The sequence below is a fragment of the Cyclopterus lumpus genome, chromosome 7 (genome assembly GCF_009769545.1).
Source record: "Cyclopterus lumpus isolate fCycLum1 chromosome 7, fCycLum1.pri, whole genome shotgun sequence".
NCBI lineage: Eukaryota > Metazoa > Chordata > Actinopteri > Perciformes > Cyclopteridae > Cyclopterus > Cyclopterus lumpus.
In genome coordinates, this window is record NC_046972.1 from 3,911,028 (window position 1) to 3,927,665 (window position 16,638).

The 16,638-nt window shown below is 42.1% G+C and overlaps 1 protein-coding gene across 1 annotated transcript; it reads left to right on the forward strand.

Moving 5' to 3' along the window:
• The first annotated feature begins 8,725 nt into the window (after positions 1–8,725).
• On the forward strand, positions 8,726–10,760 carry si:dkey-8e10.3 (serine/threonine-protein kinase SBK1). The gene is made up of 3 exons (XM_034537423.1): positions 8,726–8,888; positions 9,588–9,790; positions 10,095–10,760. The coding sequence occupies exons 1-3, from the start codon at positions 8,726–8,728 to the stop codon at positions 10,758–10,760; spliced, it is 1,032 nt and encodes a 343-aa protein (XP_034393314.1).
• Positions 10,761–16,638: the final 5,878 nt, after the last annotated feature.

Below are 16,638 nucleotides of genomic sequence, written 5' to 3' on the forward strand. Positions count from 1 at the left end.
CACAAAGATTTACAAATGCAAACACAAAGATTTACAAATGCGCACAGAACAATTTACAAATATGTTCGATTTACAAATGCACACAGAAGGATTTACAAATAAATTAGACTCACAAAGCCACGGCAGGGGAGTCTCATAAATCCACACACACATGTGAAGAATCCACAAACAAATGCAGTGCGATTGACAAATAAATAAACACAGACACGTCGTTCTGCGTGCATTTGTGAGTCTAATTTATTATTAAATCCTTCTGTGTGCATTTGTGAGTCTAATTTATTATTAAATCCTTCTGTGTGCATTTGTAAATCAAACATATTTGTAAATTGTTCTGTGCGCATTTGTAAATCTTTGTGTTTGCATTTGTAAGTCTGTCTGTGTGCATTTGCAATTATTGAGACTGATCTGTCCCCATAATATATAGGGAGAGGAGAAAAAAGAGAAGAGAGTTCATGTTGTAACTTGACCGCCCTGGTCGATGTTTCTCATTCCATAGTTTGATATTTTCCTTGGCAGAACCCAGGAGGCATCAAACATGCATCCTGAACATAACTTCTGTAAACCAACCAGGACGTAGGCCACCAGCCATCGTGTATCTTTCTCCCTCCAGCCACCTGTGCTGCTATCACAGCTCAATTTGTCACTCGTCCCAGTCAGGTGTTTGGAGCGGTTTGGCTCCAGAAATACTCAGATAAGAAGGGTCATACAGCACCATAGAGCCATTAAGTAGCAGACATCATCGACATTTAACGAGAGTGAGGCTGGAGTTGTACTCCTGAATGAATACATACAGCGGCTACATGTGTAGGCTCTCCAGGTACGCCATAAGCAACCGTAGCCGACCCGTTTTTCATACAAATGCGACCAACCATAGCCTGTACATAAGAAGTGGACGTGGTGACATCACCCATTTGTTTGTGTACTGATGAAGCCTCAAGTCCGGCGATTTTGTTGTTTTTGCAACCAATGAACACCATATTTGGAATGATGAGTGACGTAGAGACGCCGTATATGGCTCTGGAGGCGGCAGCAAACTGTCAATCAAAGTAAGCCCGCCCTAAAGCATCCCCTGCTTTATGGTCTATTTGACTCTAAATGGACCATCATTTACTAAATGAACATCATGCTGTATTGAAGAAGAATTGAAACTATAGATTGAGACCATAAACTAATGTTTACAATGTTTATGAGGGAATAAATCAAGAGAGAAGTAGTCATTTTCTCATAGACTTCTATACAACCAGAGGAGTCGCCCCCTGCTGGTCAGTAGAGAGAATGCACATTTAAAGACACTACTGCATTGGCTACACTTGGCAGAACTGGAGGTTGATACCTGGCTGTGAACTATGAACTTCATTATTAAGAGGAGCTAATCATCTTTTCTCTGTTTATTTTAAGCCTCTTCACCGCTGCATTCATCCCCCCCCTCCAGCCATCGCTCTCGCCCCGACCCCCCAACCAGTGCACAAAGACACACGCAGAAACGTAATGAGCTGAGACCTATTAAAAATCAATTTTATCGCTGCTCTCTCTGCGCTCTTTATGTTACACTCTAACAGCAAAGCCATTGCCAAAGATTGCCCCACAGCGTGAGCAGGGAACAAAACAATATCCGGTCAACACTTGAACCCACATGCATAACCATCCAAATGATTTGTGTCCACGAGCAAGTGACTTGCTGCCTCTCTGCACATCATCAAAGAGAACACAGGTCCCAAAGGTCCCGAGGAGAGTGAGGCCCGCATCACGAGGAGCCCTTTATGTAAAGGGTGGCAACCACACAAGGGTCTACAAGGTTTTATTATTCCATCATTCATTGTTAAGATACAATGGAATGTGCCACTAGGGCTAACCGTTTAGTCTTAAATAATAGCTTAACAAATTGTCCTGAAAAATATATTTTTTAATCCCATTGCCAGTTGCCAGAGCAACACATAGTAATACATTTTTAATGACATGAGAAAGCATAACACGTCACATATGTTTGGTACTTATAGTCAACGACGAATAAGTGCACATCTACCTGCATCTGAGGAATATGATTGTAAAAACTATACATTTGTTGTCACATTCAGGTCCAGAAAGCTCAACCCGTGTAGTCTGTAACCGTATCTGAGCAGCCTGTCTTCTCCCCCTCCATCAACACCAGCACTGTTGTAAACCCCATCCCTTCACTCCATCCACTCACTAGCCTTTCTATATTAAGGCCCACTGACCGCCTCCCCTTGTTTGACCATCAGACTGTATCTACACATTGTATCGGAGGGATTCTGTAGTACATTACACATGCACCTCTTTAGTTGGTATGTATTAAATAAACATTTGTTAGGATTTGTTCTTCATGTTTATATAATTTGTATGCATATTTATTGTCAAATAAGATCGCTGGTATTCACCAGTGACGAATACGTTACGGGAGAAGTAAATGAATGGTGCACAGATGAATAGATTAATAACCTTTTGAAATGTCCAAACAGCTGCATACGGTAACTTTATACTGTGTCACCAACCGCATTCTAAGTGTCTATAAACTGCTTATGAAGGCTAATCATTTTGGAATCATGGATACTAAATCAACCGTCAGGGATCACCGCGACATGAGGACAACGATACAAACAACGGTTATACGGATAATCCTTCTGGAGGGTGCAATAATCAGGAACCTTCAGATCTTAAAAGCAGCAGCTGAAGAATGTAATTATGTAATGTTGAAGCTGTGTACAAATGTGTGTGTGTGTGTGTGTGTGTGTGTGATTGATGTAGAAGATAAAGCATCTGTCAGCACGGGTTGGACGGCGAAGATGCAGTTACTCACGCCCAAGAACCCAACACCCCGAATCATTACTAGTGATTAATGAATCTTTTCTCCCACAGCAGAGTGCGGCCCCGACTACAGTTCCCTGTGTCGGGGTCCAGCTTCACTCCCTCAAGATGCACCGACACACACATGCCACATGAAAAGAAAGTGCCCGTGAACGAGCCGAGTGACTTAAACGTTGTGTTCTGTGTTTGTGCGCGTACAAAAGAGTGAAGTCACGGGTTCCCATTAAAGGCCTGGGCAGCTGTCAGATATGGGGCGGGTCGGCCCTTTTGGAAATGATGACATCTTAATGGGATTTCACGCAGGGCTACATTTCTCCGTCTTAACGTTCAAGCCTTGAACTCCTGTTGATTTGGCTCTTGTTCGGAACAGCTGTGTGAGATGTGCCGTTTGTGAGGGATTCCCCGTTCTGCTCACAGTTGGGGATAAATGGTTCAGATCCTCAAGTAAAAGTAAATCGCTTTTGAGGGAAATGTCCATAATTTAAAGTATTTTTTAAGATGAACTATATTCTGTACCAGTCGCAATGTTAAATATTTGATGCATTTAACCTGCTTCATCAATATTTCATAAGAATGGATGAATTGTGAATGATTTGATAGTGACAAAGATAACTACCACCCGACAAACCCGTTCCAACGACCCCGAGATTATCATAGACCTTTATAGACCTTAGGGCCCAAGGTCTATCAAGGTCTATAAAGGTCTATAAAGGTCTATAAAGGTCTTTGATAATCAACCATCAACGTTGGAGCTTCTCATTATATACCCTAAGGCTTATCTGCTGTTTTTTTTGCAGTTTTCATGTCATTTATTATCATGCTTCATTTGTATTTCAGTCAGCATTGTGATGTCAGGAGTATTATTCATTTTCATTAACATGTTTGTTTTGTTTCTCAGATATAATAAAGTTTATAGAGTGACGTTGTGGCGTAAACATTAGTACTGTTTTACACCAAGTCTGCTGGATTTGTAGCCTAAACAGGTAACTGCTGTATCATCTTCATAAGGTGATTGGTGTGTCAATGTTGTGCTAACAGTTTGTTTTCCCCATGACTACAACTTCACTTAATGTATTGTAGTGACACCACAGCTTAAAACACAACGCCTCATTTATTTCTTTATTGTGTATTTATCATGGAAATAATTGATTACTGAACTATTATTAGTAACTACTGCCATTCAATGCATTAGAGTGCCAAGGGCCAAAGTGTCCCTCTCCAATTCAAGGACTTTAGTCAGTCTGAACTTGTTGCATCATCATGACAAGGTCTCCAAAAGTATGTCAGCTGAAAAGACATCATCTTTAAAAAAGATTGGCCCTGTTTCTCCTGATGGAGCAATCATAAGTTGGCTTTGATATTTCCTCCCGCTAGTTTTGGAATTGATAGTAGTGTCTTCATTTTCCCTGCACGTCAAAAACAAGAACATATTGAATGCCTCCCCAATATTAATGGTGGAAAATAGCAAAGCTCTTCTGCACTGACAGCTGAAACTACACTCCATCTTTTTAAAATGTAAGATGTTAGCCAAAGGAACTGCAAGAACTCCTGGTTTGTCACATCTCTGTGATTCCATTCCTGTGAAGCTCTGAGGACAGCAGTGGTACAATGATGGGATGGGAAGTTGGGATATGCACCGAGATATGGACGTCTGGCGCCTCGAAGACTCTGCACCATCCTGGGATGTAAAAGATCCCAAATATGACATGGCCCGATGCGGTGACAGCGTAACATGATAATCACAAACTTCTAAACACGCTCCACGACATACCTTTAATCACGGCGGCCCCACACGGCCTGGCCGAGCACTGGAGAGGGTTGATGTTGGTGCACCGCCACAGAGCCAAAGCTTTCAGAATCCATGTCGGAGAAAAAAAACATACATAAAGGTGCATCTAAACTTTGTCTCAGACTATACTGAGCCCATTTGAAAATTAAGAACGAGCAATCTGTGTTAATGTCCGACTACTTTCCTTGAATGGGTCACCCAAAGGAACCTACGTTTTATACCAGTTTTTTCCAACAAAATGACCAGAGGAAGCCAACATCCCTAGACTGCAGTGACTGACCCCTCATTAACCAAAAGATCCGATTCTTAGTATCGTTAGTCCTGCTCCCGTGGGCGCTTGGTGCCCCCCGGAAATAACTCGCAAGAGGTCACATTGTTGCAAGTCCAACACACACGCACTCCCAGACAACGACACACTCACAGGTGCAGACAACACCCCATTAGGCCTGCCCGGGTTGCGGGCGACACCTTGGGGGATTTGTCCGTGTGAGTGCCGCAGCTTGAGTGCATTCATGGCTTCCAGTCCAGTGCCATGTGTTGAAGTGGAACGTTCTAATCAACAAGCATTCGATGTTACTCTCACGTCCACATTCATCCGACACTGTAAACACATTGTGAGAGAATCGGCGTTACATTTTACCGACGTGTCATTTTCGGCCACAGTGTAGATGAGCAACATTAAGAATAGGTTGGCATACAATTTTAAAAAACTTTGAAAGAAATCTGGGTCACTCTCAAAAACCAGCCTGAGCTTTTGATTCCGTCTCACAGTCCTTCTTTATTTGAATTTGTTTGCCGATGAGACAAAAAAACAAGACAGGAAGTCTCATCCGTGCAAACAGCTGTGTGATGCTCACTTCACACTTCACAACTTTAGCCTGGATTTTTCCCTTGCCGAGACCGTTATTTGAGCTCCATTACAAAAGCCAGAGGTCACAGGCAAATAGGCATTGGCTCGGTACATGGACATTGGTACACAAGTGCTATTTATGTAAAATTATTCCCAGACACATCCCAGTTATCTAGCAGGTTACAATATTTGGGGTTGACTGTAATATTAGTAACTTTACTGTATGTGTTGCATTTGCAACAACGACCAAAGACGTGTGGAAACCATGGGTGTAGTTTGTGAACATATGTGCCAACGACAACATCAATAAGCATAATTACAAAGAGAGTTACACAGATTGCTTGATGAAAGATCTTGTATTGTGTGACCCTGTTACGCCCCCTTTTTTAGTCTCGGTTGGAAGTTGCAGGAGGAGCAACCATGTTCAACCATGTCAACCGTTTCCCCCGGAGGTGGGCAGGTGCAACCTTTTCCTCTGGAGCAGAGTAAGATCCTGGTCAGGAATATTGTTAACCTCAGCAGCCTTAGATTGGGCAGAATTAACAGGGACCACAAGGACCTTTAGCGATTAGGTTTTCCATCACCTTATTTTTGATTTCTGATTCGACACCATAGTTTTGTACCGAAATGTCAAAGTGGGCTGCATTATACAATAAATCATCACTGCGTCATTAATCAACCTTTTGCTAGGATTGCTCATAAAGTCCTGCCAGTCAAAACTCATTGTTACCCACTATGCTACAACTACAATGACTCAGCACTTTTGACTGTCTTTCTGCTCAGGGAATATCCCGGATGAGTCCCCTATTGTGTCCCGTGACCCCTTTTTAGTCAAGGGGAAAAGTTGAGACCATAACACACAACAACCAAAGAATGTGAAAGAGTCAAGAGTAGAAGTAACAAGTAATGTGATTTATTTTAAACTCAATATAACAGAACTGGGCCTGGCTACCTCTGAAAACAAAGAAAACTAAATGGCTTAACATGCTTATTGAAAAAGAGCTTATGCAGGGGTAATAATCCTAAAGTATTTAGACAGTAAACTACATGTGTGTACACATGTAAACAGTACCCCAGCTCCTCTACTGGATAGGATGTTTCATTTCAATTCAATTCAGTTTATTTTATACAGCCCAATATCACAAATTACAAATTTGCCTCAGAGGGCTTTACAATCTGTACACATACGACATCCCTGACCTTTGACCTCACATCGGATTTCCTTCTCCAGCAACTTGTATTTGCTGTTCTTCGGGAACTGTAAAAGTGTAGTGCTCTACAGAAATGCTCATATTCCATTATCTCCTACACAAGATCAGAAAATCATAAAGCCACAGCGTACACAACTGTAGGACATGATTCAACCAATTAAGGGATGGCACCAGTGTCAGTGTTTAAGATTCATTATGGTGAATTATACGAATACTGATCACTCACAAGTGTTTCCTAATACTGACTATACCACAGAGTGGCAGGAGCCTTGCAAGATGTCCATGTTGATCTGTTAACCCAAAATTGCAAGAATTCCCAGCAAAGGTGGAAAGATTGAGGAAAATTGAGATCATTTACTGAAGTAAAAGTAGCATTATCACACTGTGAACAGATCAACAATAATAATAATAATAAAAAGTACTGTATTGAAGATGTTAATTAGTAAAAGAACTATCAGAAGCCGTTAGGCGCTAAAGGATCCCGTCGTCACGCAAGAGAGCCAATTGAAAAGAAATGGACCTGTCAAAGTTGTCATATTGAAGTTGAGTTGATTGATTCACAACGTCAACTCACGCACTGAGTAACGTGCACAACATATTTCACTTTAAAAGTTGCCGGCAGCCTTTGAACAATGCCGCAGCATAATATTGTCAATATGATGAAAGTGGAATATGTTCTCGTTGACTGATGTATGTCCACTGGCCACTAGAGGAACAGCTGGTACATGACCAACAAATAACACCCCTGATTGTACTGCTTTATTTCTGGATCAATGTGGAGCTAATTTTGACATATTTAAACAACTTTTAGCTAGCTTCTTCTTCAACAATTCATGAGATCATATGTTGTTCATAGTCTGTAAAGTATCGTGTATAACTGTCAAAGTGCATGCGATGATACATTTGAGTGAAGTACAAGCACCTAAAGTTTGTACCCAGCATTCGATCACATTGTGTGCACGTGAGCTTATTACATCACGGTGGCAGTTAAGTGACAGTTGTTATCAAAGGTTATGCCAATGTTTTTCATATGCATTACTTACATCTGCATTTGTGCAGCTGATTATACTGTATGTAGGCCAGTGTGTGTGTGTGTGTGTGTGTGTAGGTTTGTGTGTGTGTGTGTGTGTGTCTGCCCTATACAGAGGCAGTTTGTAATCAGCTGTCAAAGTGGGCTATGTGCCTATCTGAGAGCAGAGCTGTGTGTTGGCCAGGGAAACGCTACCGGGTCCACACTGACCCATGAAGCAGCAGCAGCACGAGGACCGACAGGACAGACATTCAACCCACACTTCTGCTTCATATTGATAAACTGATTTTTGACACCTGTTAGCATGGTGGTGTGAGTCATCGTGTGCGTTTGTGTGTTTAGTTTTGTCTGGTTTCAGACTCCAGTGACTTAATTGGGAACCAATTGAAAAGAGGTAAGAAGTGGCACTGATCAATATCTAATCATGGTGACGTATTGTCCAATATTTCTACTAGTGAATGCTATTAATAGTTGGTTTTATTAACAGGATAACACAATATGTATGTCGTAATATATAATACAAAATGTAATACATTATACTGTTTTTCTTTAATTAATTATGGACAAATTACCACTGGCTAAATGTGTACTAAAAATCAAACTCAATGTCTTTATACATCTTAAGGACACTTTGCTGTTAATATTATTCAATAATTTAAGGATTCAATGTTATATTTGCCATGTGCACTTGTGATATGTGTAGTTGTGATATACTCATTAAGTCTTCACTAAAAGACTAGTGCTACAATTAAGCATTTGGGGTAAAAGAGAAAGATTGGATGTTAAGAATCCCCCACATTTTTTTTATCAAAACTGTAGGAGAAGTCAATTATTGACCAGGATATACAGAGATCATCATCTTAATGCTCTGAGGAAAGAAGACGTAGATTATGAAATCAAAAATCATTGACCGGAGCTCGCACTGGCCAACATTCTGTATTTGCAGTCTAAAATATGTGTGCGTTCATAGCCCTAAGATGTGTGTAAAAGTGTTGGTTTGTCCTGTCCGTGTACGGGTGGAGATGATCGAGCTGGGCCTCGCTGACGGCAGCCTGATTGACGAGCTGATAGAGCTGACGGCACAGAGCCTCGGTCAGCTGGAGATCCAGGAGCACTTCAACATCATCAAGGAGATCGGCCGAGGGAAATACGGCAAAGTGCTCCTGGTCACACATCGCTTCAGGGGTACGATTTCTAATGTCTTCCAGGAGAGAATAACCTTGTAGTGATGCATTTATTTCCATCACCAATTACAGTGATATAATCATTTGAACACAATATTTTATTATTTGCTCACCCGAAGTCCTCTTTTTCCCCGGAAGAAAACAAGGATTTGATGTGTTTTATGACTCAAGCATATAGTAACGTAAAAAAAATAAAAAAGTCGAACCGATCTAAAAGAAAACAGTGAGCGACCACATGTTTTAACCATTTGTTTTTTAGACGACAAACGTCAGAAACCAAACAAATCTTTGTTTACAATGTTGCGTAAATGTACTGAAAATCCCCAAAATGATCGAGCACTCCAATCTACAAATTCATAAAACATAAAGTTGAACTGGAGAGAGAGCTAAGGAGAGAGAAAGATGGACATGTAGGGAGCAATCACACTGAGGTGTAGACAAAGCCGGTGTAGACAAAGGAGAGAGCAGAATGCGGAGCGCGGGCTGGCAGGAGGCCGGCTGGCTTTGGATTTGAAAAGCATTTAAATGGGGGATTCTGGGGGGGGGTGGGGGGGGGGGACCTGGTTTGAGTTTAAGGTTGTAGAAGAGATATCCAATGATACACTAGATAATCGTTAGGGCATGGATAAGGTCACATTACTGACTCTGTATGAAGATAAAAAAGATGTGCATGGACAGTGATGATAAGTCTGATCTGCAGGGACTCCCATGGCCTTGAAGGTGATGCCCAAGGCCTCGACGAAGCTGCAGGGCTTTCTGCGCGAGTACTGCATCTCCTTACACCTGTCCTGCCACCCCTGCATCGTGGGCCTCTTTGGCATCGCCTTCCAGTCAAACGAGCACTACTGCTTCGCCCAGGAGCTCGTCATCGGGAGGGACCTGTTCGCTGTCATCCAGCCCAAGGTGAGTCAAACATTGGCAAAAACAAGACTGAGAGACGACCGGGGGAAATCACAAAGAATGGGTTGTGGCAGCTGATCGCGGCATGAAATGTGCATCACTTGCAATCGCTATCCCCCCCGTCTGAAGGTCTGATTCTGAAATGTTGTGTCACTAATGATATTACGGCCCAAACCCGCCCATACAGTCCGGAGGCTGAACATTTGGATCCTTTCTTTCTTTCTTTAAGATGTGCTTTGTGATGAGCGCTCACTTTTTCATTCTGGCTCCTTTAACTAAATGAGCCTCCTTTGTCTGATTGTTCTAGGTGGGTATCCCAGAATCTTCTGTAAAACGCTGTGTCCTCCAGATCGCTAGCGCTCTGGAGTTCATCCACAGCCACGGCCTGGTCCATCGCGACATCAAGCCTGAAAACATCCTCCTGTTGGACAATCGCTGCTGCCAGGTCAAGCTGGCGGACTTCGGACTGGCTCAGAAGAGAGGCACTCTGATACGCTTCATCACGGGAACCCTGCCCTACATGTCTCCGGAGCTCTGTACCGTGGCCCTGACGGAGGGCCAGAAAGAAGTGACCGCTCCTCCAATCAGCGTGGAGCCCAGCCTGGACACCTGGGCCTTCGGGGTGGTTATCTTCTGCATCCTCACGGGTTACTTCCCCTGGGAGCGCTGCCTGGACTCAGACGACTTCTACCAGGAGTTTGCGGACTGGTGCCGAATGGAGGAGAGACCCAACACTGAGGAGGACGTTCCTCCCTTGTGGAGAAGGTTCACTCCGGAGGCCATGGAGATGTTCGGAAAGCTCCTGGCCCTGGATGTAGAGCAGAGGTGTACAGTGGGGGAAGTGAGAGCGTATGTGGAGAAGGACTGGCTTAAGAAGGTAAATGGAATCGGGCAGCAGCCATCAGCAGAAGAAGTCAGTGCCTCTGGGGATAATCCCGGGTCTGGTGAAGGGGAGGTAACGACTAATGCTTAGTGACGGATTGCATCTCCTACAAGCTATAGCTTCTATACGCCGAGACAGCATGTCACATACACAATCAGCCGTGTCTGGTATCAGGCGTGTGATTTGCAGCGATGCAACATATGGTGTTTACATTGTGGAGACACATTGTTCTGGATCTTGTGTCAATTTAAAAGACACATTTGACAAGAGTAGTCAGACAGCAACAGGAAGTCCACAGAAGTTGGAGTTCCTGTAGGATAAATATTCAGATCCATCATTTATGTCAAAGACCTGCATTCAAACGTCAAGTAGTATGAGCAAAATGCTTACTTACTGAACCAACATAACCTCATATTATGGTTTGTATGGAATCAATATCCACTCTTAACATGCATACAGTGTCTTCAAAATAATCTTCTGTGTTCACGGGATATTTAGGTATAGATTGTCGTTTGGGTTAGAATCTTTGTGGAAGTGCCGGCACTGAAGTACGCGAATTACGTGACGAATAAAACCAGGTTGACGTCTGGTTTCTAACGCAGAGGAAACAGCGGACTGCTGGGTGAGAGGTCCATGTGTGTCCCCTCACTCTGTGTGGCTATTGGATTTCCAAGATTACATGGATAACATGCACACATTATTTAGTGGGATACCTACTAATAATATTATTTGTAGGCTACGAATGCTGGATGAGACCAGCCTGACTTCACATATTAAGTCAAAATACCTATATGTTGTATATTTAGATTGTTATTACTGATGCATTAAAGGAAAGTAGACAGAGATGATTTGAACAACTTCATACTTACTGTACATACCACAAAAGTACATTAGTGCATTGTGACCCAATCTTTGTCTTGTAGAGGGACCTTCTGTCAAAATCTAGTTTCAAGACATAATTATAGTTTACGCCCTCGGATGAGACCAAGTGGTGCTCCTGTGTGGGAGTACCTGTGTGGGAGTACTGGTTGGTCTCTGGGTCCAATGGAGGAGTCATGCTGCTTGACCCATGAGAATGTTATAGATCATATGTTTTGATTGTAAGATTTTGATCTGAGATGTAACTGGAACTGTCAGATATATGTGACATGTGCAATATTGCTTTCTGAAGAGTATCGTGTAAAATGTCATCAATACTCAAGTCGTGCGTCTCGAAACTCGGAAGTACAGTGGTACACTTCACTGGTCACATGGAATACTACTCAGCATGTGGAGACAGTAGTCTGTTGCTCTGGAGGGAGCTTTTCAAAAGAAAAAATAAATAAATAAAATCAGTGATTTGATTGTGATTATCTTTCAATCAGCTTTCAAAAGTTACTTTTACAACTTTACATTTTGTGAATGTAGGATCTAGTGTTTGACCCCTAATGGAGACCAGAGGTCATCTCTGCTACTACATTCTTGTAGTCCCCCAACTTTGTTGAAATACAATACAAAAATACCCCTTTAAGTAGGACCAATAAATGTATTTTCCAACACTGTTGATACATTACTGGGTATAGAATGACTGAAACATTTACAAACATTTTAATTTAATCTTTTAAATTACATTTTAATTTAATCTTTGTGTATTAACATTTATATTTCCACATTCTTTTGTATTTTCATCTTTTTGGCTTTATTTGTTTTTCTTTATTCATCCCTTTTTTTCGATTTTTATTTCAATTTGTTTTAATTTACTCATATGTTCTTTTATTCATTCTTCTTTATAATTCCAGATGTATTCTTTATTATAGCACATGTGAAAGTAAAACAAAGGGTTTTCCAGATATCACTGTGGCCGGCAGCCATTCACTGTCAGACTCCATTTTGTCGTTACATATTCAGAACGTTTGAGCTGTTTAGTCAAATTATCACTTTGAGCTTTAAAGAAAAACAGCCCGGTTCTTTCTCGCTTTCCTCAATGTAGCTGCGCAAACTAATACATAATGTTGAGAGATTTAACAGTGGATGAAGCAGTATTATAGCTTATTTAAATTGAAGTATTTGTGTAACTTTTAGTTCTATTCTATTTTTTTTAGATAGATTTTGAAACAAAATATTTCATTTGCGAAAGTCAGAAATTGGTGGGTATGCTAATAAATCATGAACAAATTATGAAAAGTATGTCAATAGTATAGAAAAAAAGCATTGTGCAAAGGCGAGGACGTATTTCTTTACGTAAATAGTTCTTATACCCCCGCCCCTCAGTTGCCATAGGTTGACAGCATGAATAAAAGCCCACGCATCCATTCTCTTAGGCAGATATCATCACCTCTGTGTGTATGCCCCCCCCCCCCCCCTACTTCACTGACCTTCTTCAGCCCCTTCACATTCAACCATCTCCCGGGTGCTTTCAGGACAGCGTCGGTCTCCACGGGCTGGCAGACCCCCCCCCCCCATCGTGCTTTACAGCATATTTCGGGCGTTATGCTAACCAGGGTCATCTTTCAACTGACATGCAAACACTTCTACAGCCGAGTCAAATGTGACCACAAAGCCCTCTGTGCTGGACGATGTTGTGCACACCTGTTCAGTCTAACGCAGCATTGCAACCAGCGTATATTCATCTTATGGACTTGTGAAAAATGTCCCCTCTAAATATATGTAAGTGTTTCAATGCCAATTTTAGTTTTTATTTGTGCGTATGATGGAGAGATTGTGCTTTCCTGCTGAACTTAACGGCACAAACTCTTCATGGTAGACGAAGCAGATATGCAAAGCTTGATTTCCTGGGAACTTGTCTTATCGCCGCATGGTTTCCTTTGCCCGCCAGATTAAAGATAGTTACACCCTGTTCCTAAAGGCCGCTGTGGTCGTGGACTTCCCCCTTTTATCTTATCTACAAGGCTGTTTCTGATACTCGAGTCCTTAAACGACATGTCGGCAAATCATCATGCATTGTGACACCTAGTCAGACACATAGGGGCCTATTCTGGCCCTTCTGGTGCCAGAATAGGCATGAAATGTATGTTCACATACATTATCTGTTGGGTCGACGGTTGATCAAGGGCCACTTTTTGTTCCCAGGTTAATAAAACTATCGAATGACCCTTTATTTATGATTTGGTTCCATTGAGTCAACGGCAGTCAGTCTCATATTTTAAAAGGAGAGAGCCATCAGCCTATATTAAAAGCCATATCTAAATGGAACAGGATAGACTGGTTACATTTTACTCGCAGCAATAAGTGCTTATTACAGCTGTGTTTTACTTTATTCTCACTGTGTTGTACATCAACCTCTACAGGTGACCACAGAGGGAGTTACAGTCGTTGATAAATGCATTAATGAACACTTACACATGCCTACAATGTGTTATGAACTATTTGTTAAATGTTAACTTCAAATTAAACTGTCAATAAAGTCAGTAGTTACAGCTCAGTCTTAACCATACAATATATTTTATCATATAATATAATATTAAAATTCAAATGTTACATCCCCAAAATGACCATTTGTACATCAACTACTCGCCCGATCTTAAATAAAATTGTTTTGATAGTTTCAATGTACATTAGTTTCAGTTATGAGTCGTATTCGTATGCCTGCATTCATGATTTCAGCGACTTTCCTGGTATTCCTGTACTGATTGATGTATTACCACAATCAGACGTTCACTCCAGTTTTTTTTATTTTAATTATCCAATATTAAAATAATATTTTTCTACATAATACAGCTCAGAGTGCCCACTTGCCTTATAGTATTCTCTATAATTCAAAGTTACAAAATGAATTTTCCTTCTCTTTGATTTGCTACCGTTACAGTAGGTGGAGAGCACACGTTGAATCAAAATGATATTTAGAAGTCATGTATGTCCAGTTTGGATTAAATCAGACAGCCGGCCCCTTACCCTCTCTCACACAGACACACACACACGCACACACACACACACACACACACACACACACACACACACACACACACACACACACACACACACACACACACACACACACACACATCCAGGCATTCTGAATGACAGCATATGGGGAGCACTATTAATAATATGATATTGTTTGTTATGGAAAATCACCACCACCGGGGGCCTTTCTCTCAGCCGATGGCTCGTCTGTCTGTTAGCTCCTTTGAAAGACACCGTGAGGTGTCCGAGGAGACCTTTGTCAACACCGATTGGTCCAATTGAGGACCACGAGAGACGCGAGCCAGCAGAGGAGACACATCACAGTGCCCCGGATGCATAACCGAAACATGAGGTTATGGGAACATTTGGTCAAAGGCGTCTGACGGCTCCTTTCAAGACAAGCGGTTCTTTGTTCTTCCAGAACATGAAAGGATACATTTAAAGGATGTCACAGTGATGCAAAAAAAACCTCTGAAGACAGTCTGAAAATATGATAAAAGAGATAAAAGATGTAAAATGTCAAAGGTCTTCTACATTGTTTCAGTCTGGACCAAAGTAGTGGGCCAGCTAACATTGTCATTCTTAAGAACAATGGTGTTTTTTGGGAAATGACACATTTAACATGATATTAAGGGCTGGTTTTACACCAGTGTGACGCCAGATGGAAACGGGGTCAGAGGATCACAGAGACCGGAGTCTGCTCACGACGGCTTTGTTGCCGAGGCGTTCTGTTGTGAACAAAGCGGATGACTTCATAAAATCGTACTAATTTGACTGAATGCTTACTGAGACCGAATGAAAACGCCCCCGCCTTCGCTCACGGACCACTTTGTCTCCTCCGTATCTATTTCAGCTCGAGCCGCACAGCAGACCTCATCCCACATCTTGATCCTTCAGCAAGGCCCCTGACATGGAGGCTAGATGTGATGTTTACATATCACACAGAGCCTGCTGCTTTCAAATTAGTCCCTTTGGGTGTATCGCTGGCTCTGCGACCTCACTGGCCCTTGGCTAACTCCTGACTAAACACGTGGGCTCTAGCGGGGTCTGTCAGTATCTTGAAAGCAGCACCAGTGGGCCTGCCGGTCCCTGACGGATGGCCCTACTCATGTTAACATTGGTAGTGAGCAGCTGCCCTCTCTCTATGTCTCCACTACTAGGGTGATTATAGAGTATGTTAAAGTGCACAGGGATGAAACTGTATTCAAATGTTTTGAGCAGAGCCAGATAGTTTGGATTTTGTTGTTGTTGTTGTTGTTGTTGTTGTTGTCCGAGGGGTATGCATAGCAAAATAACAAATAAATCAATAACATAAAAAATGTAATTGCAGCGGTGAACTTCTAGCAATCTTGAGTCGCTCTGCGAAAAAGGCTTATTGTGCTGTGTATCAAACTATATACGACATGCAAAACATAAAGTTTGATACACAACATCTGAGCCATTTCCAAAACCTCTCGGAGTCTGCGGGGCATCGCCAGACGCGAGCGGAGGATGAAAACCTAAAAGTGGCACCGCAACACACACGCAGAGTCTCGGCAGAGGATGTAACGTTGTGCTGCACAGAGCTGCCGTTAGCACGATGCTAACACAACGGAGCGGCGGCAACAAGCTACACGGATCGCTTCGCAGCCGATGGCGTGATGCGCCGTCTGAACTGTGAACTTTGTGACGCTGCAGTTTTACAAGAATGCAACGCACACAACACACTGTGAAAGAGATCTTTTTTTACAACAGTTGGAAGTAACTCAACAACAGAAATTCATTGCCCAACTGAACGTTATGTTGATGTTTTATAAGACATGTTCAGGAACACTTTGACATTTTTGGAAGTACGTCAATTAGCTTACTTTCCGGGCGTTAGATGAGAAGATCGATACCACTAACATGTATGTAAGCTATAGAGCCAGGAGGTGCTTAGCTTAGCTTAGCACAAAGACCAGAAGCAAAGGGATGCTTCCGGTCTTTGTTGCTGGCCAGACTTTGTCCAAAGGTAGCAAAACCCGGCTAACAGCATCTCTTTGTTCTATAGTAAAGACAATATATTTGACCATGTTAATATGGTGGA